The sequence below is a fragment of the Macaca thibetana genome, chromosome 16 (genome assembly GCF_024542745.1).
Source record: "Macaca thibetana thibetana isolate TM-01 chromosome 16, ASM2454274v1, whole genome shotgun sequence".
In the NCBI taxonomy this organism is placed as follows: domain Eukaryota; kingdom Metazoa; phylum Chordata; class Mammalia; order Primates; family Cercopithecidae; genus Macaca; species Macaca thibetana.
In genome coordinates this window covers 62,273,895-62,300,893 of record NC_065593.1, presented here as the reverse complement: position 1 = coordinate 62,300,893, position 26,999 = coordinate 62,273,895, and the positions used below count along the sequence as shown (strand labels likewise).

General features: G+C 57.5%; 3 protein-coding genes across 10 annotated transcripts in view; 1 reads left to right on the top strand and 2 right to left on the bottom strand.

The window, feature by feature from the left end:
* The window catches only part of MXRA7 (matrix remodeling associated 7), a 1,130,960-nt gene that overhangs the window by 718,407 nt on the left and 385,554 nt on the right, over positions 1–26,999 (bottom strand). The gene's annotated exons all lie outside the window — the stretch shown is intronic.
* JMJD6 (jumonji domain containing 6, arginine demethylase and lysine hydroxylase) overlaps positions 1–26,999 on the bottom strand; it is a 1,042,475-nt gene that overhangs the window by 679,647 nt on the left and 335,829 nt on the right. The gene's annotated exons all lie outside the window — the stretch shown is intronic.
* The window catches only part of SEPTIN9 (septin 9), a 214,791-nt gene that overhangs the window by 130,294 nt on the left and 57,498 nt on the right, over positions 1–26,999 (top strand). Inside the window, exon 1 of one of the 7 annotated variants that reach the window (XM_050764272.1) lies at positions 3,175–3,320. The exons of 4 other annotated variants lie outside the window; for them this stretch is intronic. In XM_050764272.1, the coding sequence (XP_050620229.1) occupies positions 3,209–3,320 (112 nt within the window). In that variant the 5' untranslated portion in view covers positions 3,175–3,208. Of the gene's footprint in view, positions 1–3,174; positions 3,321–4,147; positions 4,236–4,893; positions 4,912–26,999 lie in introns of those variants that run through there. 2 more of the 7 variants (XM_050764277.1, XM_050764278.1) reach the window with 2 other exon arrangements.

Below are 26,999 nucleotides of genomic sequence, written 5' to 3'. Positions count from 1 at the left end.
TGCATCCTCCGAAGCATAACTGAGTGCTTGTGTGGCTTGGGGGTCACTCTGGTCCGAGGACGGTCTTGCTCTGCTTAGCCAGGCTTTGAAGAGCCACTGGGATACGGACAGCAGCCCTGCTGGGTGGCAGGTTGTCCACTCTTGCCTGCTTCACACTGGAACTGGATGCAGAGCACCTGGATAGCCAGTCCCAGAGTGTCTCTGACACTCCCAGTCACCTCATCCCTTAGACCAGGATAAGATGGGGGACCCCAACCTGAGCCTCACATGGGCTCCATTCCATGTGCTCCCATAAGCCACTGGGCCCACCTCCTGGCTGCAGGGCTGCCTGGCCATTTGGTGTCTTGGTTTCCTTGTCGGTGCAGTGCAAATAATAGTCCTAGCCTTCTCGAGGAGTTACAAGATGCTTTTCATGTGAAAAGCTGGGATTTGGTACCAAACTACCTGGATTTGAATTTTGGCCCTACCCTTCCTAACCTGTGGCTTTGGGCCAGTCTCACTTCCCTGTGCCTCAGTTTCCCCATTTATGGAGCCATCTCATTGAGTTGTTGGGAGGATGAACATAAGGAAGTGTACTGATGTGCCCAGAGCATTGTGATTTTACTTATTATTACCAAACCAGGCACACAGTAAGTGCCTAATAGATGCTCAGTGTTGTTTCAGGGACTTCTGTGTGCCTTGTGTGTCTCCAGCAGCCTAGCTCTCAAGGTGGGGAAGCTCTTGATGAGTTGCGGGGGTAATTAGAAAGAGGAGGCGGCAGGTGCGAGGGTTTGGGTGACACCTGTGGACAGAGAGAGGCCGATGGACCCTGGCAGGGGGGAGGGGGTCCTTGCACATAGAAAACATTTCCTGCATCCAAGATCCTTGTGACTCTGGAACAAAGGTGGCAGAGATCTGCAAATTCCAAATCATAAACCCAGAAAGCATAGAACATTCGTAGGGAGGACCAGAAGCATCATGTATCTTAGTGTGTATAGAATTTTCCACATAGCCAAACAAAAGCACGTTTCTAACTGAAGCTGTCGGAGAGTTCCTGAGCACTTTATACCAGACAAGGGCCGGTAAGTGGAAGTTCAATACGCAGGAGCCATTCCTTTTGTTCGCGAATGTTTGCTGTCTTTTCTGTCTTTATCCGCATTCAAGTGAGGGCACTCATAGGTCCACCGTCCAGCCCCATGCTTTGTTTGCTACTGAAAAATATCTTAAGAGCTCCACAGCTGCAAATCCTTCTGTCGGGGGGGGGGTGTTCCAGGAACCCAGCCTTGCTCGGGGCTGAGGCCCCTCAGCACCTGCTGCACAGGCATTGGTCATTAAAACTAAAGTGGTCATGTGCTATATCCATGGGCCCTCAGGGTCTGGTGGCACCTGGTCACACAGTCCAGTGGCTGCCTCCCGCCTGCCGGACACCGGGAGTGGGGGCTCCCGCCTGCCGGACACCGGGGGTGGGGGCTCCTCATTCCTGTTCCCTGGCGGTGGGGGGAGTGACTCGAGCTCTCACACATCAGAACCCACCGATTCACACGCTGGGGCACCTTAGAGCCCCTTGACAGCCTCTCAGCCTGAGAGACCATCAAACTGAGCTCCTGGAGAGGGTGGCCCTTGAGACCTGGACATAGGTGTGGACAGGATAGCCCTGCCTCATCTTGGAGTACCGCTTGGGTTCAGCCTCTTGTGGGTCTGAAGCTCAGGCTGGGCCAGTTCCTGCCCCTCGGACGGCCGGAAAGGCAGCCCAGCCTCACAGCCTCCTTGTCGGGCTCTGAAAGCCACCCGGCCTCCGGCTCTGCTTTATTTTTTAAAGATGGAGTCTCACACTGTTGCCCAGGCTGGAGTGCAGTGGTACCATCTCAGCTCACTGCAGTCTCCACCACCTGGGTTCAAGCAATTCTCCTGCCTCAGCCTTCCGAGTAGCTGGGACTACAGGCACGTGCCACCGTGGCCGGCTAGTTTTTGTACTTTTAGCAGGGATCAGTTTTCATCATGTTGGCCAGGCTGGTCTTGAACTCATGACCTCAAGTGATCCGCCCGCCTCGGCCTCCCAAAGTGCTGGGATTACAGGTGTGAGTCACTGTGCCCAGGCTCCAGCTCTGCTTTGATTTTCCCTCAAGGCTGTGAGGATGTCCACGCCTCCTCCTGTCCTCATGGCCCATTGATGTCTCCAGATGGTCCGCAAAGCCACTTTCCCCTCGGGAGCTCCCCAGCTGGTGAGGGGGCCCTTTGGGGATCACTGTCCAGGCAGTCATGGAGGCCCGTGGGCCCTGCTTCCTGGCTGAACTGAGACCTGGTGCATGGGGTGCATCTGGTCTGAGCCGAGGCCCCTGGAAGCCACAGCCGGGAGGCAGTGAGGGACGGCTGTCATGTCCCCTCTCCTTTGTCTCCCAGGGTACCTGCGGGGCAGATTTCCCTACCTGAGCCTCCCAGTTGCCCATACCCTGGCCTCCCAAAGCCCAGCCCAAAGCCTTAGGCACCCTACAACCCGCTTCCTCTAGCCTGCCCTGTCTCTTCTCTGCTGATGTTCCTGAAACTTCCCTGCCTCTCCTTACCTCTTGGTAAGAGAGAGACTGGAGACCCCGTGGGAACCCCCGAGAGGAGGGAGAAGACTGCTGTTTTGAACGGAGGTGGTCTTTCCCTCTGTCCCTCCCCAGGCGGGTCACACTTGTAGGCCCAGCCTCCTGCTGTGGCAGCGCTTGGGGTGTTGGCTGCCTCCTGGGCAGGAGATGGGAGCTGAGGGAGGCGCTTTCAGGACCAGAGTGGGAACCCAGCCGGAGGAGGAGTAACAGGCCTGTGGTCAGCAGCAGCTGCTGCAGGGACCCCGGAGCTATACCTGTGCCCCAGCTGACCCCTCCCGCTTCCCTAGGGCGGGCTGGGGATGGTGGTCTGTTGCCCAGCCCAGGAGGAAGAGGGGCCGTGGTCAGCAGCAGCCACCTTGAGGACCCCAGTGCTGTACCTGCGACCAGGCTGACCCCTCCCGCTTCCCCAGGGCTGGCTGGGGATGGTGATCTGTCGCCCAGCCCAGGAGGAAGAGGGGCTGTGGCTTCCACTCTAGAGGTCTTTCTCCTGGTCCCTCCCCCGGTGCTGGTCTAACTGCAGGCCTGCCTTAGGCCGTGGCTCCCTGCCGGCACCTGCTGACTAATGCTTAGCTGATGCTGATAGGAGAGGGCTGAGATGGGGAAGCAGCAGGTCCTGGTCACAGCGGGCTCGGGTTACACAGATGGTTGAGGCACCTCCCGGCCAGCCCGAGGAAGCAAGGCCTCACACAGCCTCCGGCTCGCCCACTGCCCGTGTGCATTTTTGGGGGCCCCATCCCCCAAGGCCCCCACCAGGTAACTTCATTGGACTGGGTGTCGCTGCAAAACCACCCATTGGGTAAGGTGGTTTTTTTGGTGGGGGGTATGGCTGGTGAGAATGCAGTGGAGGAGAAGCCAGCTCCGTGGTTGGGGGGAGTGTGGACCCCCCGTTTCCTGTCTGCCCCCTGAACTGGAGCTCATGGTCCCTCCCCCAGGCGCCTGGGCCATGGAGGAGGTCACAGCCCTGCCTTATTCCTGTGGCAGCCTAGGGGAGCCCTGGCCAGTCCTGTGTCTCCTGGGAGGGCGGCAGGCTGGTCAGGCTGCAGGGCAGGCCTGGAATGCAGACCCCCACTTGGCCATGCCGTTGCCTGGCCGCTCTGTCTGGGGACGTTCTGTTCAGGAAGAGAGAAGCGGACCAGACAACCCGGCTCAGCAATTGGAAGCTCAGCTCCCCATGTTCAGTCCAGCAGGAAGTTTGCCTCCTTGCAACACTGGCGTGCTTCTGCACGCGCCTTCTTGGCTGGTGGTTCTGCAAGGCCCCCACTGGGCTGCGTGATGTCCTCTGGCCACCCTGGCCTTGGTGCCTGGCCCCTATGAAACAGAGACACCTGGGCAGTCCCCACTTGTGCTTGCAAGCCTGTGGGACATGTGGCTTCAGTGATGGCTGATTCCGTTTCACTCAGAGGCCCTGGGAATCCTCAGCCCAACTGTCCAGAGGAGTCTGTCTCAGTGGGGAAGAGTCTGAGCTGTCCTCCTGGTAGACAGTCCTTTAGATCGCTGGGGTACTTCCCTGCCGGCCGTTCCTCCTGCTGTCCCTGCTCCTCTGTCCCCCAGCCGTCTCCCACCCTCTCCCCTGCAGCAGCCAGCTGGCACGGGGACCTCACCTTCCCTCTGGGATTGCGAATGAGACGACTTCCCTCGTCCTTCTGGGTCCAGATCTTTCCGGCAACAGTGAGTGAAACCCTTGTCTCAGGTGGGAGGAGAAGGCTCAGTGTCTGGTCACAATGACGGTCCTAACCACATCACTCTCAAACAAACGCTGGCTTTCACTTACCCCTTGCCCTGCCCAACAGTTACTTTCATTATCCCATTTTCCAGATTAGGAAATCAAGGCGCAGAGAGCTTCAGCCACTTGCCTGAGGCCCCACAGTTAAGTGTCTGGATTTGAACCCTGGGGCAGCCTGGCTGCTGAGCTGTCCTGGATATGGGGTACTGTGCAGTGGTGGGGTGGGGTGGAGCTCTACCGTCACTGACCCTCGGGCTACCTGGAGTGATAGCACAGCCCCTTGTCTGGGCCCCTGCCTGAGGCTTTGGCTGGATGCCGGGAGCCCGAGCCCTTCCGGCTCTTTCCTGTGTAAGGCGCCATGGGGTGAAATGAAAGAAAACCCCAGTTAGAAGGTGTCTCCCTCTTCCTTCAGTCCCTCAGCTGCCCTGGATTTTGAAATAAGACACCGCCCGTCTGTGGGGTGAGCAGGAACAGATTGGAACCTCATTTCTCTCCCGCTAGTCACAGCTGCCAGGAGCTCATCTTTCTCTGTCTTTCTCCTCCCCCTGCTGCCTCTCCCCACAAGACCTGGGCTGGATCCTGCTGGGAAAGCCAACAGGAAGTCTTTTGGCTGCGGTGGAGGTGGGGGTCTGTGCTTCCCTGGGGACTGAGATGAGGTTGGAAGTCTTTTGGCTGCGGTGGAGGTGGGGGTCTGTGCTTCCCTGGGGACTGAGATGAGGTTGGAAGTCTTTTGGCTGCGGTGGAGGTGGGGGTCTGTGCTTCCCTGGGGACTGAGATGAGGTTGGAAGTCTTTTGGCTGCGGTGGAGGTGGAGCCTGTGCTTCCCTGGGCATGGAGATGAAGTTGGAAGTCTTTTGGCTGCAGTGGAGGTGGGGGTCTGTGCTTCCCTGGGCACGAAGATGAGGTTGGAAGTCTTTTGGCTGCGGTGGAGGTGGGGGTCTGTGCTTCCCAGGGGACTGAGATGAGGGCTCTAGGCTGGCTCCAGCAAGAGCAGGGAGGCCCACATCTCTGCCTATTGGTTTTACTTCCTGTCCTGGGGGAAGGTATCCACATGTCCCAGAATGCGCCCTCTGTGTGTACAGGGATGGCTTTTGAGCGATTCACCTGAGGTTTAATGATCTTTGTCTTTGGAACTGGAGTGGCTTCTCCACGGTCGATCGGGCTGAGCTGCTGTGCTCGGTGCCTCAGCCGGCATCTTTCCCCAGGCGCTTCCTCTCACCGCACTGGGGTGCAGGTTGTTAGTGGATGGGTCTTCACCCTTGGGGACTGGCAGCTGCCAGCTTATTGCACAGTCGTCCTGGCCGAAGGTTCCACTAAGCTCCTTGGAGTGTAGGGTTTTTTTTGAGACGGTCTTTCTCTGTCGCCCAGGCTGGAGTTCAGTGGCCCAATCTCCCACTCACTGTGATCTTGACCTCCTGGGCTCAGTGATCCTCCCACCTCAGCCTGCCAAGTGGCTGGGACTACAGGCGTGTGCCACCATGCCTGGCTAATTTTTTAATTTTAATTTTTTTTGTAGAAATGGGGTCTCACTATATTTCCCGGGCTGACCTCTAACTCCTGGGCTTAAATGATCCTCCTGCCTTGGCCTGCCAAAGTGCTAGGATTCCAGGCATGAGCCATTGTGCTCGTCTGGGGTTTTCCTTTAACCCTTCCTGGCCCTTCCCAGGTGCAGGAAGCGGGCCTCAGCCTTATGTGTTCTTGAACAGCTCTGGACTCTGTCCTGTGCCTCCTGGGTGCGTGGTCAGGCCTCACATCAGCAGGAACCTCAGGTGAAGAGGGAGGCAGAACGGAATGCTTGTCATCACCCAGCCTCGGGGCCAGGCGGGGCGGCCAGGACAGTAGCAGTGGCTGGTGTGGCTTCCCGGGAGGTCAGCCCATTGGTGTGGCTGGGGAATGGGGAAGGGAGCTTCTCCCCTTGTCTCCTCTTATTTCTGGTCTCTGGGCCTCCAGGGCCAGGTCTGCAGAGTTCTAGGTGGAGGATGGAAGTGGGGGAAGCTGGGGTGAGAGCGGGGTGGGGTGGGGGGTCTGGGGGATCCTGGAAAACCGTCCTCTGCAGGTCCTGCTTTTCCCAGGGAGTGCCCAGGGCTGGTCCCAGGGAGCTGGACTAATGGTCACCTCGGATGGTGCAGAGGCCCATCCCCAGGAAATGGGGCCCACAGAAGCTTTTGGTTCTGGTTCTGTTCTGCTTCCAAAGTAGGGCTCAGGATAGCGCTGAATTCCCTGCCGAAATGCAGCTTCCTGGGCCCTAACCCAGCCCTCCCGAACCAGAGGCTCTGGGGTGGGCCCTCTGCTTGTCTAGCAGCCTCCAGGGGACACTTCTGCCTGCCAGAGAAAGTCTAATAAGCACTGCTCTAAACCCCCTCGTCCCCACAGCCTTCTGGCTCTTCTCCTTTTTCCTGCTAGGATCTGCATCAGGATTAAATGCCAATGTCAGGGGTAAGGTTAGACTTGTGAACCCTGAGACAATACCTGCATCTTTTTTTTTTTTTTTTTGAGACCGTCTCGCTCTGTCATCCAGGCTGGAAGGCAGTGGTGCGGATCTCCGCTCACGGCAACCTCCACCTCCAGGGTTCAAGCAATTCTCCTGTCTCAGCCTCCCAAGTAGCTGGGACTACAGGCTCGCACCATCACACCTGGCTAATTTTTGTATTTTTAGTAGAGATGGGGTTTCACCATGTTGGCCAGGCTGGTCTCGAACTCCTGGCCTCAAGCAATCCCCTCACCTCAGCCTCCCAAAGTGCTGGGACTACAGGCGTGGGCCACCGCGCCCAGCCTGATACCTGTATCTTGACCAAGCTGTTGTGGAAACATTGAGTTCCCCTTGATAGTTCTGTCCACTGAGTGAATGTTTAGGAACCGGCCAGGAATCTCCCCACCCCCACCCAGATCGCGGCCTGGAGGCAGCGTTTGTGACCCTGTGATGGGATTTGTCTCTCTTGCCCAAGAGACTTTGGAGATGTGGCCCCTAAATGCGGGGGCCCCTGTTGGGGTGGGAACGGGAGCTGGCCCTGGCCTTTGTCCAGTGACCCCGTCTCAGTGCCTCGATCCTAGCACCCTCAATCTCAGCGCCTCCCCTTCCCCGGCTCCGCGCAGAGATCACGTGGCTTACGCTGAGTAATCCTCCACCGCCCGCCTTGTGTTCCTGCTTCAGGGAAGCCTTTCCAGGGAGCCAGCTGACACATTTGGCCTCCATTATTTGTTTTTGAACAGGAATGAAAGGAGAGAGTGAGTAAGAAAGTGGCAGGAGGTGGGGGTTGCAGAGTAGGGAAAGGTCAGAGAAAGGGGAGGAAAGATCTGGAAAGTCCAGACATGTGCTCTGGAAGCAGGTGCCAGCTATGAGCTCATCTGGAGGGTGGCCACCCGCCCTGAGCCCTGCCTGGGGCCAGTAGGGAACGCTCTGCCAGGGCATGGTCACTGGGAGCTTGTCCTTGGCTCGCTTTCTGCTGCTTTGAGCGCTGAGCAGATTTGTTTCCATTTTAGGGACAACGCAGGGAGGCTGTCATTCCACCCCTTGCCTTATTAATATTTCATGAATCATAAGTGACCACTTACTGCATCCTGACATACTCCAGACGCTGGGCTCGAAGCTTTATGTGCTTCATGGGACGTATCCGCACCATTGCCGTAGAAAACGGTCCTGTTACTACCGTAGAGAAGAAGGCACCGAGGCACAGAGAGGTTGAAGAACCGGCCCCAGGCCACACAGCTAGAAGCAGCTGACCCTGGCTTTGAACATAGGGCTGCTTGACTCCAAAGCCCGAGCTGGTTTGCAGTTAAGCTCACGGTTTCTATGCCACTGTTTGAGCCTCTGGTCGAGCCCCTTGGCTCAGTGGGGGGGCCCATGACCCACCGGCTGTTCCATTATGTGTTGTGGACACCTCCACGGCCCACCTGGGTGGGAGGGAAGGGGCTTCAGGAGGTGGGAGGGGTGCAGGGAACAGAGTCCAGCCTGCTTGGGCCCAATACCTTGACCTTCAAGGTACCCTTTGAGGGTGGCATGAGGCTAAGCTCTCGTTCCCCTCCAGGACTCTGCTCCTGTGAGCGCCTCAGGGTCCCTGGCTTTTTTCTGGGGGCCTTGCTGGTCAGGATCACAGAGAAGCTCTTTGCTGTTGATCTTTCTGCCTCTGTATCTTTTGGCAAGCCATTTTATGACTCAGTTGCTTTGTCTGTAAAATGGGTTGAATAACATTGTCCTGCCTCAGAGGGTTTTTGGGAGGATCAAATGAGGCCTGTGGCACAGAAGCCCTTTGTTAAGCCATGCCGACTAGCGGTTGGTGGACCCCCAAGTGAATGGGCATTTGGGTGCTGAGTGTGTGGACTCAGTATCAGGAGGAGGGGCTGGGGGATGCCTAGAACTCCTGGGAGGCTCGGACCCCTACTCTGCTCAGAATCTGAGCTGCTCCTTGGCCAGTTTAATTCCCGTCACTAGGGTGAGGGTAACCAGGACTTACGCATAGTTGGGCGAAGTTGAGTGACCACATGTGGAAGTCTAGCATCCCTCGTGCAAAGTGGGCAGGCGGCCAAAGTGAGCTCTGCACCAGTCCCCCCACCCCCGGGGCTGTTTCTGGCGCCCTGCCCTCCCCCAGAGCCCCACTGACCTGCACCACGTGACCTGGGCCTGGGAAGATGGGCCCAGCTGTGGGAGGTCGTGCGGGCTGGGGACTGAGAGAGCCGGAGGAGGCCCTCCCAGGAAAACCCAGCTGCACAGGAAGCCGGGCCAGCGGCCTCCGGAAGCCTCTGGGCTTTGCAAGCTGGACTCCCCGGATCTGTGACTGTGGGGCCCTCTCCTGCCTGCAGCTGAGAGCCCTTGACCCGTACCTGAGGGCTTCAGAGGTCCGGGAGGGGGATGTGACCGTGTCCTCAGGGTGCAGCCCACCCGAGTGCCACTCTGGCTGCAGCCCCCACTCTTCCTGGTCCCCTCGCTGGCCATGGGGATGCTGCCTGGGAGGTTCCCTTACATGGAAGGAGCTGCAGCTGAGCTGGCGGGCCCCACACACCCCCGAGGCCACCTGACTTCCAACCTCCAAGTGGGGCTGCATCCAACACTCAGGACCTGGAGCCTCAGCCAGAGAAGGACCCCCCACTGCCTCTTTCTGTGTCTTGGGAAAGGGTCTTTGTGCTCCTCCCCCAGGGATCCGGCACACACATGTTGGGAGGCTAAGAGGAAGCTGCCCACCTGCTCATCTCCCCCCACCCCCACCCTCCCAGCCAGCAGAATTGTACCTGTGTGCCTAGAATGCATGGAGCCAGAAGTCAGGAGGTTGGCCTGGCTGTGTCCGACCCTGGCTCTGTGGTCTCGGACAGTCCCAGCCCTCCTGGAGCTCAGGGTCCTGATCTGTAGAGGAGAGGCTGCTGTGCGGCCCCGCAGGGCCCTGTGCAGAGGGGAGTGTGCACGACTGTGAGTTCAGGCTCTGCCCTCAGACAGGCGGATAGGATCGGAACAGTGGGTCAGGATGACCAGAGGGTCCCAGCTTCAGGAGGAGGCCTCCGCACCTCCCAGCACCTCCACACCAGGGAATGCAGCCAGGAACCCAGGCCTCCCATCTCAGGAAGCAGCACCCCGCGCCCCACCTCTGGTTGCCTGGGCCTGAGAAGTTGAGGATTCCTCCCAAATCCGAGTGCCCTCTGACCCCTGCTTGGGTAGTTGTCCCTTCTGAACTGACCACTGTCCTATACTGTCGCCTGTGGTTCGTCCCACAGGGTGGCCAGCGAGTCCCCTGCACAGCACACCTCCCCCAGGAGCACTGCCTGTGAGGGTGGTGTAAAGGGTGCCCCCCCAACCCCCTGGAGGTGTGCAGTGGCGGGACAGCATGAGCCCAGGAGCCCCGGTGAGCTCCTGGATGGAGAATGTGTTCAGATCACTCCCCAGCCTAAGCCTTCCCTGGGTGTCTGCTGTGCTTGGGATGCTGATTCATCCTGGGGCAGCCTGTGAGATCCCACGTCACCTGGCCACTCCCCACCGGCCTCCTGGCCTGGCTGCTCCTGGGACATGAGGGCTCATCCTCACGGAAGAATGTTCGCTTGTTCCCTCGCGGGAAGTCCCTCCCCACACCTCCTGGCCGCCTCATTCAGGTCTTGCTGAAGCGCTGCCATCTTGGAGAGGCCTCCCTGTCACCCGCAGTTAAAGCAGCCCTCCCATGCCTATGGGTGGTTTTCTGTGGGGCAGGGATGAGTATTGGAGAGTCTTGCCGTTTATTTGTTCATATGCCCTCTGGGAGGGCACGGGGCACTGACTTGTGTTGCGGGTGCCTTGCATGTCACGGGTGCTCAGTGAATGCTTGTTAAACACTAGGAGAGCACAGAGGAGGGAAGCCTCTGTCCAACTGGAGCAGTCAGGGAAGACTTCCTGGAAGAAGTGGTATCTGGTGGCTTGGAATGTGGAGGTTTGTCTATATGCAGACATTAGGTTAGAGGGCAAAGGGGCATTGTCATAACTTAGCAGACAAGCAACTAAGGCATTGCTATGACATGGACTGCTCATGGTTGGAGCTAAGAAGGAGTCAGAGAGAGAGGTCCCTGTGCTCTGGAGTGAGTCGTTGCGGGAGGCTGAGCTCCCAGAATGTGGGGCTGCCTGTGGAAAGGTCGGAGGTGGGAGATACACCTGTGAGTGCAGGAGAGTGTGGGGTGAGCCACTGGGGCTGGATCAGAAGATGGGAATCCCTAAACCTACCAACCAGCCTTCGTGCCCTGGGAATGACAGGAGACGGGGTTTCTAGGGGACTAATCCAGCACAAGCGGATGAGATGGGATGCAGGGAAAAGCACAGAGCTCTCTGAGGCTTTGGGAAGCTGAGTTAGGGTAGAGCCATGACAGGGTGAGTTCCAGAAGCAATCCAAGAAAAAATAGCTAGATTGGTTTCTCCCTTTACTGTAGGAGATGCCCCACCTCACTTCCCCCGTCCTCCGGGCTCTGGCTATGGGCTGGGCACAGTGAATGGGTTCCATCTGCAGGGGTAGTCACACCCTCTGGTCACAGCTGCCTCATGCACTGTGTTGAGATGGGATCCGAGGCCAGGAAGAACAGCTTCTTCTGTAGGTTGGCATTGTCAGCCTTCGGGGAGGGAAGGACGGTGGGGTGCCTGGAGCGTCTCCTGTTTGCCATTCACACTCTGTGCCTGCCTGCAGGGCCTTGAGCTCTGTCTGTTCTGCCTCAGTCCTGGTCAGGAACTCGTTGGTACCCATAGGGGCAGTCAGGCTGGAAGGAGGAGACCAGGCCGGCAGAGGAACTGAGAGGGGGCCCTGAACAGCACCCAGGCCTGAGTCATCCTGGGCTGCCAGACTTGCTATTTGGAGCTGTTCCCGCCTGCTCATGTGCAAGGTCCTGATCCACTCAGGTCGGTTTAACCAGCGCCCTTCCCCAGGCCCAGTTTGCCTTGTTTTCATTCGATTCATTTATTGTCACCGCTGCCATCCTTGCACCACATAACTAGCCTTTCCAGCAGGCCAGCCACCAAGCTCAGGGCCTTCACCACATCTCCTGTAACCCTCACAGCAACCTGGGAGGCACAGAGAGGCTGACTCGCTGGCCCATAGTCACAGGGCAGGAATGGGGCATTGCCAGGATTTAGCTGGATCTCTGACTCCAGGGCCTTGGGTGGGACACTGGCAAGGACGCGAGGTATGAGGACTGGCCCTGCCTTGGACAGAGCTCGGGGAGGGTGGCCTGGCAGGCCCAGCTGACACAGTGGCTCTGGTGCAGGTTCAACCATTGGCAAAGTGTTCAAGTACACACAGAATCTCAACTGGGGACACAGGCGAAACGGTCGGGCGTGGGTTGTGAGTGATGGGTGGGCACTCTACCTACTGGCAAACCAGCTGACCTTGGTGCCTTCTGGAGCCTTTCAACTTTCTTATCCAGAAAAAGAGGAACTAACAGTTCCATCCCCAAACTGGGTGGGGGTACCACATTCGAAATTGAAGCAAAGCTGGTCCATGTCACAGGCTCGGCAGATGTTAGCTGTGCATGCAAGTTAGTGAGCATTTGAAGTAGGCTGTGCGGCTGCATCCTCATCTTGCAGGTGTAGTCCAGAGAGGTTAGGGCACTAACCCCGGGTCACACAGCAACAGCTCAGGCTACAGAGAGCAGTGCTGGGTGGGAGGGTGCCGGCAGCTTCAGGCACAGGCTGGGAGGGCTGTGGGGTCAGAGAGGGAGGGCGCACTTCCCAGCTGGTAGGGTTCACTTGTGCCTCAGTACTCGTGTGGGCTCAAAGCAGCTGGAACGAGGGAGGTTAGAGCCACCCCTGGGTTCAGAATCTGATAAGCTGGTTATTTACTCTGAATTTGCCTCATCGTATGTAAATTGGGGACAAATTTGGGGATTTAATGGTATAATGTAAGAAGCAGACATGTCACAGCCCTGGGTATACAGTCAGTGTATAATAAGCGGTAAGTTCCCGGCAGCCGGTGGGAATGGGAACGTCTCAGCAGCCCTCTGCCTCCTGCTCCTGGTTGTGGATGTACCTGTTCTTGGCTGTTTGTGCCCCAGCTCCATGTCCTCCAGTGTGTATGAGGCCGAGCTCCTGGGGTGGGGGCTGGGGGCTGTGTCTGCAGCTCCTGAGGCCAAGACCAAGGCCAAGGTCGAGGCTGAGGCTGAGACCGCCTTGGTGAGGAGGAAATTGCAGGTGGAGAAGCTCGCTGACCGTGACCTTGATCTGACCATGATTTTGATGGTGCCGATGCCGTCAGCACCCAGGCCTCCTGCCCTTGCCATGACTGGCTCCTGCAGCTCACCTGGCTGAGAGGTGCGCTGGCTCCCGCAGGCTGCTAAATAGGGACGTCACTGGCCGCCGGGGCTACGGCATGCTTGCGGATTGCGTTTGCGGAGGGACTGAGGACTGATTGTGTTGTGGGGATATTAGCAGAGAATCAGAGGGGGCATCCGAAAGGCCGAGGGTTCGGCGGGGAGAGGAGGTGGGAGGCTGCTTCTCTATTTTCTGGACTTTTATCGAAAGGGAACAGGGGACACATTTGGGGACAGTCTCCTTCCTGGAGGAGGAAGGGCTTAGGGTGCTGGTGTGGAGTTTGCAGGGATGGGGATAATGAGCTGGAGGGTGCTGGGCAGGAGCTGGCCAGTGGAGGGCTGACGAGGGAGGCCCTGCTGACTGGGCCTGGTTTTCAAGTGAGCATCCTGAGCTGTGGGGACCGAAGGGGTCTTAGAGACCTCGGAGCTGAGACTCGGGACCACAGAGGGGTGGGCTGTGCGCAGGACAACACAGCAGATGGGGCAGATGTGGGGGGACCAGGCTTCTGGCCCCCACACTGCGCTCCAGGGCCTGTCGTTTGCCTCTGGAGTGGCTGACGGTCTTGGTAGTGCCGGCTGCTGCTGGAGCGAGGACCACTCGCCAGTCAGGCCTTGCCGGGTGGCGCGGTTCCCCGCATCCTGCAGAAGTGGAGAGGGATGCTCAGAAGTGAAGATGCCTGCCCAGGGCTGTCCTAGCATGGTGCGAATACCTGAGCTCAGGCCAAGGGCCCAGGGGCCTTGCAGGCTTGAGGAAACTCACCTCTTGGGCATGCCTTCTGGACTCAGGCCTGGAGCCATTCAGGTCTGGCTCCGGGGGTGGGACAGATGGGGAAAGGTGGTTCACCAGGTTTTTGTGAGGATGGAGTAAGGTATCCTCCAGAAGAACTCTTGCACTGTGAATGCGCCCTGCAGGGTCCATCCCAAGTGGTCCGTACCAGCCCTGAGTGGCGATGATCACAAGGACGGTGGGCAAAACCTGTCTCTGCCCCTCTTTCTCCTGCTGCAGAACTGTGTCCTCCCAGCTCATGGCTGTCAGATCCTTTAGATGCCTCTGGGTTCCATGGGTGCCTTACATTGTCTTCCCTGTAGGACAGCAGACCCTGGGGGTTGGCTTTGATGGTATTCACCATGGGGTACCCCATGCAAGCACAGTGCTTTCACGCCCAGCCTCCCAGCCTGTGGAGTAGGCCTGTGTCCGGCCAGCCTCATTTTGTGGCCAGAGGAGGGAGACAGTGGTTCTGGAGACAGGAGCTAGCCTGGGGCTGCCCTGCCAGCCCCCTGTTCTCCCAGCTCATCTCCTTGCCTTGGGGGTGCTGGTCACCCTCCCCCCGGCCAGCTCTACCCCCAGCTTTCTCTTCCTGAGCCGTGACCTGTCAGTAGGGGGCAGTGGAGGCCTTGAAAGTCCTTGGAGAGGACTTTGAAGCAGTTTTTACAACTCTGTCCCTGGAAAGTGTCTCCTGTCACACCCCCAGCGGCTCCCTCCCTCCTAACATTTTTCCTGGGGTTGTCATGCAGCGGGGGGTGGAGGAACCCACTAGGTCACGGATGGAGCAGAGCTGTGTTGATACAAACCCTGGCTGAACCCACATGCTCCCTACAGCCAGCGGCTGATCCCTGGAACCAGGGAAGTGACCTCATAGCAAGGACCCACGGAGCAGCCGTCACGCATTCCCGATCTTGGTTTCTGGACCCAGCTCTGGAAAAGGAGCCAGATCCCAGCCCCTTGGAGCTGCCCAGGGAAGACCCCGGCCCAGAGCTGGTTGACAGCTCACTGGAACCTTTCATCTGCTTGGCCAGGCGATGCCAAGGGGCAGAGGTTAGAAGTGCTAAGAAGCAGGCCGAGTGTGGTGGCTCACGCCTGTAATCCCAACACTTCGGGAGGCGGGGGCAGGTGGATCCCTTAAGGTCAGGAGTTCAAGACCAGGCTGGTCAACATGGTGAAACCCCACCTCTACTAAAAATACAAAAATTAGCCGGGTGTGGTGGTGCACGCTTGTAATCCCAGCTACTTGGGAGGCTGAGGCAGGAGAATCTCTTGAACCTGGGAGGCAGAGGCTGCAGTGAGCCGAGACCATGCTACTGCACTCCAGCCTGGGCAACAGAGCAGTACTCCGTATCAAAAAAAAAGAAGAAGAAGAAGAAGAAGAAGAAGAAGAAGAAGAAGAAGAAGAAGAAGAACTAAGAAGCATCTGTCTTCCTGATTGAAAAGCAATCTTTGCTGGGTGTGGTGGCTCATGCCTATAATCCCAGCTTTGGGAGGCTGAGGTGGGAGAGTCGCTTGAGGCCAGGTGTTCGAGACCAGTCTGGGCAACAGAAGCTCCAGGTGTAGTGGCGCTTGCCTGTCGTCCCCGCTCCTCAGGAGGCTCAGGTGGGAGGATTGCTTGAGTTAGGAGTTCGAGGCTGCAGTGAGCTATGACCACACCACTATACTCCGGCTCCTAGGTGGTAAGTTGAGACCCTGTCTCAAAAAACAAAACACAAACAAAAAACCAGCCTTTAACTTTTGTGATTTTAAAAATCACACCTGGCCGGGCGCGGTGGCTCAAGCCTGTAATCCCAGCACTTTGGGAGGCCGAGACGGGCGGATCACGAGGTCAGGAGATCGAAACCATCCTGGCTAACACGGTGAAACCCCGTCTCTATTAAGAAATACAAAAAACTAGCCGGGCGAGGTGGCGGGCGCCTGTAGTCCCAGCTACTCGGGAGGCTGAGGCAGGAGAATGGCGTGAACCCGGGAGGCGGAGCTTGCAGTGAGCTGAGATCCGGCCACTGCACTCCAGCCTGGGCGACAGAGCGAGACTCCGTCTAAAAAAAAAAAAAAAAAAAAAAAAAAAAAAAAAAAAAAAAAAAAAAAAAATCACACCTACTTGTGACAAAAACATTAACTTAGAAAATGTAAAGGAAATGATCAATAATAATTGCATCCTCCAGACAAACACTGTTAGTATGTTCGCATTTCCTTCCCGTCTTTTTCTACATAGATACTCAATACTTACTAATTTGTTTTGAACTAAAGATGGTTTTCTCTGCTTTGTATGAGAACCACCTCAGCCAGGCATGATAGTTCGCGTCTGTAATCCCAGAAAGCTAAGGCAGGCAGATTGCTTGAGCCCAGAAGTTTGAGACCAGCCTGGGCAACATGGTGAAATTCCATCTCTACAAAAAATACAAAAATTAACCGGGTGCAGTGGCACGTGCCTGTGGTCCCAGCTCCTCAGGAGGGTGAGGCAGGAGAATAGCTTGAGCCCGGGAGGTGGAGTGAGCCAAGATCGCGCCACTGCACTCCAGCCTGGGCGATGGGAGTGAAATGCTGTCTCAAAAAAAAGAAAGAAAGAAAAAAAAAAAAGAGTGCCACCTTGCCGCCTCTCTCAGGGATTTTCATCCTTTTCACTTTTCGCCCAAGTCTTGCCCTGTACAAGGATGAGGTCAAACAGCCATAGGAGGGTGGTACTGGATGTTCAAAAAAATGTCTCGTGGCTGGCGGGACTTGGAAACACGTTGGGGAGGTTTCAGCAGAGGGTGGACCCCAACTGGGGGTGGGGGGCAGCAGGAGGACCCCTCACATGCTCTCTCTGCGTGTTTCATGGGGCTGCCTGTGAGGCCGTGTGAACCAGAGCCCGGCTGGGAAGCCACACATTACCTGGACTCCATGACCTTTCCTGGCAGCACAACTTTGGCCAGTACACTCAACTATGTTCCCCTCTGTAAAATGGACTAATAGAAATGCCCACTTGAGAGAGACGTGATGAGAAACAAATGTGTTCATAGAGCAAAGTGCTTAGAACGGGCCTGGCACGACAGGAGCCCACGTGTCACTGCTGCTGTTGTCACTGTCATCACAGCGGCCGCGGCGTTGGCTACTTTGATTGTTTCTCCCTCGTCCCTGTCACCTTGTTCCCTCAGCAGGCTCTCATTCACTTATTCATTTACAGCCGAGGCCTGCTCTGTGCCAGGCCTGGTGCTGAGAACGGGGGGGGGGGGGGGGGGTAGATAGATGGGGGCTGTGCCCCACTCCCTGACCCGAGGGTTCCCTTTGCAATATGAGGTTCTTGCAGAATGGACCCCCAGGCTGTTCCAGCAACCCCTCCTCAGTCCAGCTTAACCCTTCCGTGCCCGTTTTCCGTGCTGTTAGAGGAGGAGAGGGGAGGAAGGATGGGTGGAGTTTTTGTGAGGACTGAGCGGGCAGGGGTGTGTGAGGCTCTGGAAATGGTGCCTGCGGTACTCACTCAGCATTAGCTTTTGTTGTAGTTGCTGTTGGGAGTATATTCTTGGATTTCAGGACACTGACGACGGAAGGGGAACGCTTTTTCTGGAAGCCATCCAGAGGGGTCCACCGTGGCCGCTGGGCAGAGTTGCTGACTTGTGAGCTGGGCCTGACCACAGTCACCGTTCTCACGAAGGAGGCCGCCTGCAGTCCCCCTCCCAGGAATTTCTGGGCCTTTGGCAGGGGACAGTTCAGGGCTGGGGGTGGGTGGCCGTGTCCGCAGGCCCTCTGCAGGAGCTGATTCTTGGAGTCAGAGAATCCCCTGTCGCTGTGGGGGGTGTTCTCTCCCGCCCCTCCCCTCCTGCTGTGCTCTCAGCTGCTCCAACAGGATGCTTTTCTGAGTGACAGAAACCCCAACTCAGAATGGCTTCAGCCCTCAAGAGAACTGAGAGCTTTTTTGTGCAAAATGAGATGCTCCGGGCATTGAGGATGCTGTGGAGGCTTCTCCGTTCCACCATCTCCAGCCGTGGTGTCCCTCTCGGTCACAGGATGCTGCAGCCATGTTCTAGGGAAGGAGAGCCTCCCTTCCTGTGAGCCAGAAAGCCCCTCCGCGCAGCCCCTTCACTGGCCATTGCCTGAGACCTGACCTGGTGGCTCCTGCCCCAAGGAGCAGAAAGGGGATTTGCTAGGTCAGGGTGGACTGGGTGCGAAGAGCACCCCCCAACAGGGTCTGCTCAGGTGTCCCTCCTGTTGGGGCAGCAGGGAAGGGACCCACATGTGGCACTGGGACACGGAGAGGCTTTTGTGCCTGTGACAGCCAAAAGGGATGGCGCCCCCGCCACGTTCCCACCCAACCCGAGGCCCAGCATGGCCACGCCGGAAATAGCAGCGTCATCCCCCGCACTGTCTTGGCCCGCTTTCAAGAGGCCAGAGGGGTAGGGCTGGAGCGGGCGTCTGACCTCTGGCTGGATCCAGCTGCCCGTGGACAGGCCGTGAGTGAGTCTGCAGAGGAAGAGAGATGAGGCGGCCGGGACCTTCCCCTGCACCTCCTGAACCCCCGTTCCCTGTGAGTGAGATGGGGAGTGCACCGCTGCCCTCTCCTCCTGGGTATCCCCCGCCTACCCGCCCCAGGTGCTTGATGTTGCCTGTTCGTTTTCCCTCTCTGCCCCTCCCGCCAGCCTTTCCCATATGGTCCTGATTAGGACCTTCCGCCCGCCCGTTGGTGGACAGGCAGAGAGGGGAGCTTGCTGTGGGGCCTCCCCCGATGGGGGGACTTCCCAGCACAGAGTTTTCTGGCCTCCACAGAGACGCTGTGTGTGCCTGTGTGTGTCTGGTGTGTTAGAAGCGCTAAGCTGCAGCTGTTCTGTACATTTTTCACGTTTCTCACTTGTCAGAGGCCCTGGGTTTGGTGTTTGTGGGCTGGCGATCTGTGTTGGGGTCTCCAGGAGGCCCGTGGTGGGAGAGGCAGGGCCCCTTCTCCTTCAGTCTGGGCAGCCTTGCTCTGGCCTGCTGTCTGTGGAAAGTGCGTTAAGATATGGTGGCAAGACTGGCTGGGGCTCTGGCTCCAGGCCCGGCCCCAGCGCGTGTCAGACTTACCCTCCTTGTGCCTCCGTTCACCCTGTCTGCCTGCAGGGCCTGCAGAAGCATCCTGAGAGTTGGTAGGGTGGCCTGCCTGTGCCCGCACGGGGTCTGCTGGTGGGTTGCTGAGGCTGCGGTGGGGTCTCCATGGCTCCCTCGTCCTGCACATCCATCCTTTGGTGTGTTATCTTGCTAGCATGTGAGCTCATACTGGCTCTGAGTCTGCAGCCTGTTTTCCTCACCAGGTGGCTAAGCAGAGTGGCAGGCAGGGTGGCAGAGCCCCATTGGCCTGCAGGGGACCCTCTGTGGGCTGCAGGCAGTCCCCTTGTGGTTCCAGGTGCCCTGGCAGGACCTTCACCATGATCCCCGTCGAAGCTCACATCCAAGGCATTTGTGGGCACCCCTGCCCCAGACATGAGGGTTGGCATTTGCTCTTGCACGTGAAGCAAAGGCCTGTTTGGAGGAGGGCATGGAAGCCTGGTGTGATGAAGACAAGGACCGGTGGCCCACCCCTCTTGCACCAGGACCTTGGGTGGCAGGCCTGGGGCCTTCAGTCCTTAATTCAGGAGGGTAACCTGTCACTGGAACTACGAGTGAACTCCAGCTGTTGTTGCCATAGCTGGAGGGAAGAGGGGAAAGGAGGGGCTGCAGGGGAGCAGAGACGCTCACCCTCCCTCTGCCGGCATCAGGCTGCCAGTGCTGGACAGGGCCCCGTCAACTGTGTGAGGAGTAAGTATCCTTACCTGGAGTAAATATCCCCTTTAATCCTCCCACCAACTCTGAAATTGATTCTGTTGTTATTCCCATTTCACCGATGAGGAACCCATGGCCCAGAGATGTTAAGTAACCTGCCCAAGCCTCCCTCTGAGTATGGCAGAGGGAGGGTCTGAATTCGGAAAGTCTGGCTCCCGTGCCCCCATCCCTAACCACTGTCATTTACCTCTTGGGCCAGCCCTCTGATTGGAAAACCTGAGGCCCAGAGAAGTGCAGTGACTTGGCCAGTTCCGCATGGCAGGTTAGTGGCAGAGCTGAGCTGTGTCTCCCATGCTCTGATTCTGTGGCCTCTTGAGGTGGCTCACCCCTAAACACGCCCCACGTGGTGGCTCTGTTTCCTCCTGTCCTCTGAACCTGCCAGCCTGTGCTCAGGCAGGGAGAAGTGGAGCAACTATGCCGGTCGGGTCGTCGTGCCCCAGTGCCGCCTGCCCTACGCCTGATTGGCAGCAGAGTGGCCCCTCCTTGGGGTGGTCTGGAGGTGCCAGTGGCCACTCATCCGCACAGCCCAGTCTCACACGTGTCACTCCCAAAGGATGTTGACACAGAATGAAGCAGCTAGGGGAGGCGGACACTTTTGCACGAAGGTGGCGTTCCTGGTAATCTGTGGTGCTGTCGTCTGTGGCTGCCTTTGGCTGGCATCTCACCTCCTCCTGGCTGTCCTGCAGCCACCTTAGGGAGGTCAGCGTGTCACCGGGTACAGCACAAGCTTGCCAGCACCGCACTGCGGGATCTGGAGGCCTTTGCTCCTGAGCCCTGCCTCTGTGTAATCCGTAAAGCACGGACCTCTTAGGGGCTTCCGTTCTTCCACCTGGAAAAATCTTACACTGTTTAGGGCTTGACGCAGGGCTAGAGCGTGGAGGCGTTGCCGGAGGACCGAGGGAGAACTGAGTGCATGTTCTCTTCGCCTCAGCCCCGTGTGCATGTTATACATGGGTGCTCTGCTGTCCACACTGGGTTACACGGCTGGGCGGGAGTTGAGTTCAGCTCGGTGGCTGCCTTTCCACCCTGCAGGCCTGGTTCGGGAGTGTGAGGATGCTTGCTGGAAGCCGATGTGCATGAAAGAGTTAATGGTGGATCCCGTTTCCTCGGCCCCCTCTCCAGCTTTCCCAGGGAAAGGGCAGGAACAGAGAGGCCTTATCTTCAGAGGAAGGGGTGGGCGGGGACACAGCGCTCTTCTGCACAGGCGCCTCTGAGCCACCCTGCATGTTTCATTCCACCGACTTCTGCGGCCCAGCTGTTCAGAGCGGATCCAGAAGGTGGAGAGAGGATTTCCAATAAGCAGAGAATGGAGTGAATGTGAGATTCATTACTGGGATTTGGCAAAGCAAAGAGCCTCACTTTTTCCCCGCAGATGGGATGGGGGCGGGGCAGGAGCCAGCGGGGTGGGGGTGTCCAGCAAGAGCTCCTTCCCATCCTCCCACTGCTAGAGCGCCTAGGCCTGCTTCCTTTGCCATGGGCCCCCTCCTCCATGCAGAACCTCAGCCTGGAATGATCACATGTCCAGCTTTTCTCACCCCCTTCCTGCCTTGCTGGAGGGAGTGGCCTGGCCCCGGCCCCTGCCCCCTGCCACCTACACCTCCTGTTTTGCTGCACTGGCCTCTTGGTGGGGGCTGCAGCGGAGATGGGCAAAAGCCGCTTCCAGGCAGCCAACCCCCATCCTGGGAGTGACTGAAAGTCCTTGAGGGCTCCTGCAGGGTGAGCTGACCATCCTGGCCCTGGTAAGGACACCCAGGAGAGGGCCAGGGTGGCTCTTTTTGGGGCACAGCATAAAGAACAAGCCTAAGTGTTTCTGAGGCAGGAGGGTGCCGAAGCATTGGGGAGCTGGGTTTTAGAAGCACTGTTTGGGGTGGTGAGTGGAACATGCAGGACACAGATTCACGCGATCGTGCACATCACCTGACCTCACTCCCTCGGTTTACAGAGGAGGAAACTAGAGGCCGAAAGAGATGAAGTGAGTTCCCTAGGGTCACACAGGCCAGCGAGGCCCAGGGCGCAGACCTCCTGCTCTGCTTCCCCGTGCCCATTCGGTTGGCATCCGCATCCCTGCCTTGACACCCCCGTGTGGCAGCTGCTGTGATTCTGTGACTCAGCACCTCCTCACCCCACCCCAGGGGGCCCTGCGAGGGAAACGAGAACGCCCCATGCAGAAGTGGTTGGAAAGCAAGAAGCCTGGAGAGAAGTGAGGCCTCTGTGCTTTGGCCTGAGTCCAGGACTCATGGCCTGGTTCCCAGGGATGGAGCACTGACCCCTCCCTTCTACACCCCCACCCCACGCCCCCAGGAGCTCCCTGTGGGGAAGCCGGAATGACCTGGGCTCAGAGATTGTGAATTCATCTTGCTGGGTGTGTGGCTGCCTTTATGTAACCAGCGCTCTCACGGAGGAGCCAGGGCACGGCTCTCAATACTCTCGGGGGTCCCTCGGTGAGGTGGGAGGACCTCGGGAGGTCAGGAGGCTGCTCAAGACCTCTGCCCATCAGGGACCAGGTGAGGGCTTGTTGACCACTGTGGCCTCCTGATGCTTCTGGTGGGGAGACCACAGAGGGGCCTGCCGCCACCATCGCCAGTGGCCCTGGCCTGCCCTGTCGTCCTTCTGGGCTGGCCAAACTCCATGTGCAGAAACCCAAGTGAACCCCAGTAGTGGCCTCTGGGAGAATCATCTGTCAAGAGCCAAGGATGGAGTTTCTGGGGAGGACTTTCTGCTGCCCCCCAACCCCTTTCGGGTGCATTGTCCTGTGGCCCCACTCCCTGTAGGGAAGTCAGGTGCCTCCAGAAGCTTCTCCCTGGCCCCAGGCCAGAGGCGACAGTGGGGGCCCCTTGCTTGCACTGGTGACTGTGGCTGGTTGTTGGTGCCTGGCCCTGCCCTGCACTGTGTACCCATCGAAGGCGGCATCATCCTGGCCTCTCTGGTGGCCGTGCATGGGTGAGCAGCCTACGACATATCTGCTCCCAGCATCGTGTGGGGCGGGGCTTTCAGAGGGGCTGGGGGCTTTCAGAGGGGCAGGGGGTGCTCCTGGCCTTGTGACCAAAAGGAGCTGAAGGTTTGGAGAAGCTGTTGGGCTGCGGTCAGTTCTTATAAGATTTGGCGATGAGGGAACAGATGCTCACGGAGCTGCTCCTGTGCCAGGCGCTGCTCCAGGCGCTGCACACACTGCCTCACTCTGCGCTGACAGCCAAGAGGCTGGCTCCCCCACATTTTACAGATAATGTGCTCCCCCAGTTCCTTAGTGGTGGAGCCAGGATTCGAACCCACGCAGGCAGCCTCCTGGGCCTGTAGTCCTACCCTTCATCTCCCTCCAGGACCTGGATCTTGGGGTTGGCAGGATAATGACTTCCAGAGGTATGCGCCTCCTAATCCCCAGCACCTGGGACTATGTTAGGTGACATGGCGGGGCCAGGTAAGGTTGCTAATCAGCTGGTCTTAAAATAGGAAGATGATCCTGGATAATCCATACGGGCCCGCTGTCAACACAAGAGTTTTTAAAAGCGCAATAGACCATCCGAGTGGTGCAGCGGGAGAGGCTTGGAAGGAGGAAGGAGGCCACAAATGTGGGCGGGGAGAAAATGCAGGAAAACACAGTCTCCCTGAGCCTCGGGAGGGTGCCCAGCCCTGTGGACACCTTCCCTGGATCCTAGTGAGGTGGAGGGTGGGACAGATGTGTGTTGTTTGACATCACAAGTGTGTGGTCATTTGCTACAGCAGTGATGGGAATTGAATGCTGTTAGGCAGCAGTGCTCCTATCCCGGAAGAATTAGGAGAAATTCCCCTGTGGATCTCAAACTCTGGAAGATTCTGGGCTCCTCTCTGGACTGCTCCAGCTCTGCAATCATAGGAAAGGTCTCCCATGTCTGTTTGGGGGAAGAAAACCCCATAGCAAAACCATTTCCCCTTTTGACAAATGAAGGCGAGGGTGTGGGCTGGACACATGTTTCCTTTTTGTGGATTTTTTTTTGTTTTAACACTTAGAATTCTGTAGCTGAGGGAGACTTTGGGGGTTTGTCTGCCTGATTTGCAAGTGAGGAAATGGAGGCCCAGGGAAGTTAAGTGACTGGCCCAGGGTCATGCAGAGTCATGCTGGAATATCAAGTCAGATAGCCCAGCTCCTGTTCCAAAGTGCTTTCCTCCCTGGTTGGGGAGGAGAGTTGGAGAGAGTGGACCCTGAGCAACAGCATCATTGGCAGGCACTGGAAGAGTAGCTACTGTACCCAAGTGCTGGGGCCTCTGGCCACTTCCTGCAGGAACCAGGTGACCCGCCACAGCACAGGCCTCTCCCTGTCTGCCTGCAGCCCTGGGGGCCCCAGGGACCTGAGGACACTCTGGCCTGAGGGCTGGGGCCTGAGAGAAGAGGTAGAAGTCCCTCTAGTCTGGCCTGCCCTCCCGGTGTCCTGCAGGCGTCTCCGGCAGCCCAGGGCTCCTAGCGACCTTGGCTGGCGGGCGTCCCCACCTTTCCCCAGCCGCACCCTGTGGCCAGCAGCTTGCAGGACTTGGGCTTTTGCCTGTGACCCTGAAACAGTCATTTTCTGAGCTGAGTGGGGATCAGGTGAGCAGATCCCCACACCTGTAACTGCTGTGATCTTTCTGTCCTGGAGGCTGGTGGGCAGCCTGGATGGTGCTTCATGGCACTTTATGACTGTCCCCGTCACCAGGCTTGTGAGTTGCCCCCCTCCTCTCGGCATCCTGAACAGCTTCCCTGAGAGCCCCACTCCGGGCCTTCGCCTCTGTAGGCCCGCTGCCTGGGGCGCCTCCTTCCCCTGGAAGCTGGGCCTCTTTGGGGACTCCTTAATACGGCCTTGCCAAGTGCTGCCAAATTGCCCCATCTGGTCCCCATTTGTTCCACTTACCACCCTATTTTAACTTTTATGTCTCCTCCTTGGGTTTAAGATCTGAGCAGGCAGGGTCTGTGTGGCACCCCAGGTCCCTGATGCCGCCAGCACCCGGGGGACTCTTAGTACATATGCAGGGAGGGAAGGAATGAAGGAGGAGATGACTTGGGAAGTCCTCCAGTTCCTGTTTGTAACTGGCATATTGCAACAAAACACTCATGGCATTTCACTTTTTTCATATACCTTTTTTAAAAATTTATTTTTATTTTTATTTTTATTTTTTTTTTGAGACGGAGTCGCTCTGTCGCCTGGGCTGGAGTGCAGTGGCCGGATCTCAGCTCTCTGCAAGCTCCGCCTCCCGGGTTTACGCCATTCTCCTGCCTCAGCCTCCCGAGTAACTGGGACTACAGGTGCCCGCCACCTCACCCAGCTAATTTTTTTTTTTTGTATTTTTTAGGAGAGACGGGGTTTCACTGTGTTAGCCAGGATGGTCTCGATCTCCTGACCTCGTGATCCGCCCGTCTCGGTCTCCCAAAGTGCTGGGATTACAGGCTTGAGCCACCGCGCCCGGCCTGTTTTTATTTTTTTGAGATGGAGCCTCGCTCTGTCACCTAGGCTGGAGTGCAGTAGCACGAGCTTGGCTCACTGTAACCTCCATCTCCCAGGTTCAAGCGATTCTCCTGCCTCAGCATCCTAAGTAGCTGAGATTATAGGCACCCGCCACCACGCCCGGCGAATTTTTGTATTTTGAGTAGAGACAGGGTTTCACCAAGTTGGCCAGGCTGGTCTCGAACTCCCGACTTCAGGTGATCCACCTGCCTTCGCCTCCCAGAGTGCTGGGATTATAGGAGTGAGCCACTGCACCTGGCCTTCATATACCTATAAAAGAGAACTTGCCCGGGAAATCTTCCAGATGCACCTTTAGGGTTTTAAGGCACAGATACATGAAGCTCGTCAGTGAGCAGCTGCTGCTTATTCCTTTTTCACTTCCAACTCAGAGCAGCCCGCATCCCAAGCGGACAGCTGCTCCCTTCCTCTCAGCTCCCTGCCGCCGACGCTCCCGCAGAAGCAGGGAGAAGAGGCAGGAAGGCGACGCGTGATCGTCCGCTGGGTGCCCGCACGGTGCCGTCTGCACAGGTGCCATCTCCTTTACTTGCCACTCTCCTCGGTGAGCCCTTTCCCCTTTTTGCAGATGAGAGAGCATTGCCCCCTAGAGGTTAAGAAATGGGCCCAGAGTCACTCAGCTCATCAGGGTGCAGCCAGATTTGAACCCCACCCTGCTGATCTCCACGCCTGCAGGCCTGGCCCGATGAGATGGACAGCTGGGTGGTGGAGACCTTGAGACCCTGGATGGCTCCCAAATAGGGCCTGTAACTCCTGGACGGGGAGAGCTTGGCACAAAGGGTTTGTGGAGTGAGCTGGGGGAGAAGGTGGCTTAGGGTCCCTGTCTCTTTTTTTTTTTTTTGAGACGGAGTCTTGCTCTGTCGCCCAGGCTGGAATGCAGTGGCCGGATCTCAGCTCACTGCAAGCTCTGACTCCGGGTTTACGCCATTCTCCTGCCTCAGCCTCCTGAGTAGCTGGGACTACAGGCACCCGCCACTTCGCCCGGCTAGTTTTTTTTTTAAATAGAGATGGGGTTTCACCGTATTAGCCAGGATGGTCTCAATCTCCTGACCTCGTGATCCGCCCGTCTCGGCCTCCCAAAGTGCTGGGATTACAGGCTTGAGCCACTGCGCCCCGCAGGTCCCTGTCTTTGAACAAACAGATGGAGGTGCTATTCCAGCATCCTCTCAGCCTCTGGTGTCCTGAGCTTCTGGTTCTGGGAGGAGAGAATGGAGCTGGGCTCCGTTCTGGGCTGGGCTGGTTTGGGCCCAATTCAGACAAGCTTTTTAGTTTGCCATGAGCGATGCTTTCGCCTGCCCCAGTGTCTCCGCCAAAAACATGAAGGGCTTCAGACCCCCCGACCCCGGCCTGCTTCCCTCCTGGACTTGGAGTGGGTCTGGGGCTGACAGCAGTCTCTTGCCGGATAGCCTGAGCAGCCACCAACGCCATCAGGTCTGACGGTGAGGCCCCTGCCCCCGAGGAAAAAACAAAGGCCGTCTGGGGGATTTTCTGCCAGGTGGTGAAAACAGGCCTGGAGTCAGCCAGCACCCCCATGCTTAGACACTTCGTGTGGTTTTCAAAGTGCTTTTATGTTGCTAGCTCATACCATCTTCCCCAAAACCCAATAAGGGAGGGCAGGAAGTTTGAGCAACAGCCTCTCAAGCACCCAAACAGCAGGTGGTTTCATTGCCCTCCATTTACAGGCAACTAAACTGAGGTTCAGGATGGCTACCACTTGTCTCCCCAGCCACCCAGCCATTTAGCCGCAGAAAAGGTCGTGACTCTTTATGCCCCAGCGAAGCTGAAGATTTTTCTTTCTGTTTTTAAAAATGTTTACTACCCAGGGCGGTGAACACCTGGTGCCTCTGTCTAGCCCAAGATGTGAACATTTGCCACTCCCGTTTCTTTCCTCCCACAAGACCTGACCCTCCTTTTGTGATGGGAACATCCTGCAGGCAGGCTGTCCTGCTTTCATAGACTTTGAGAAACGGG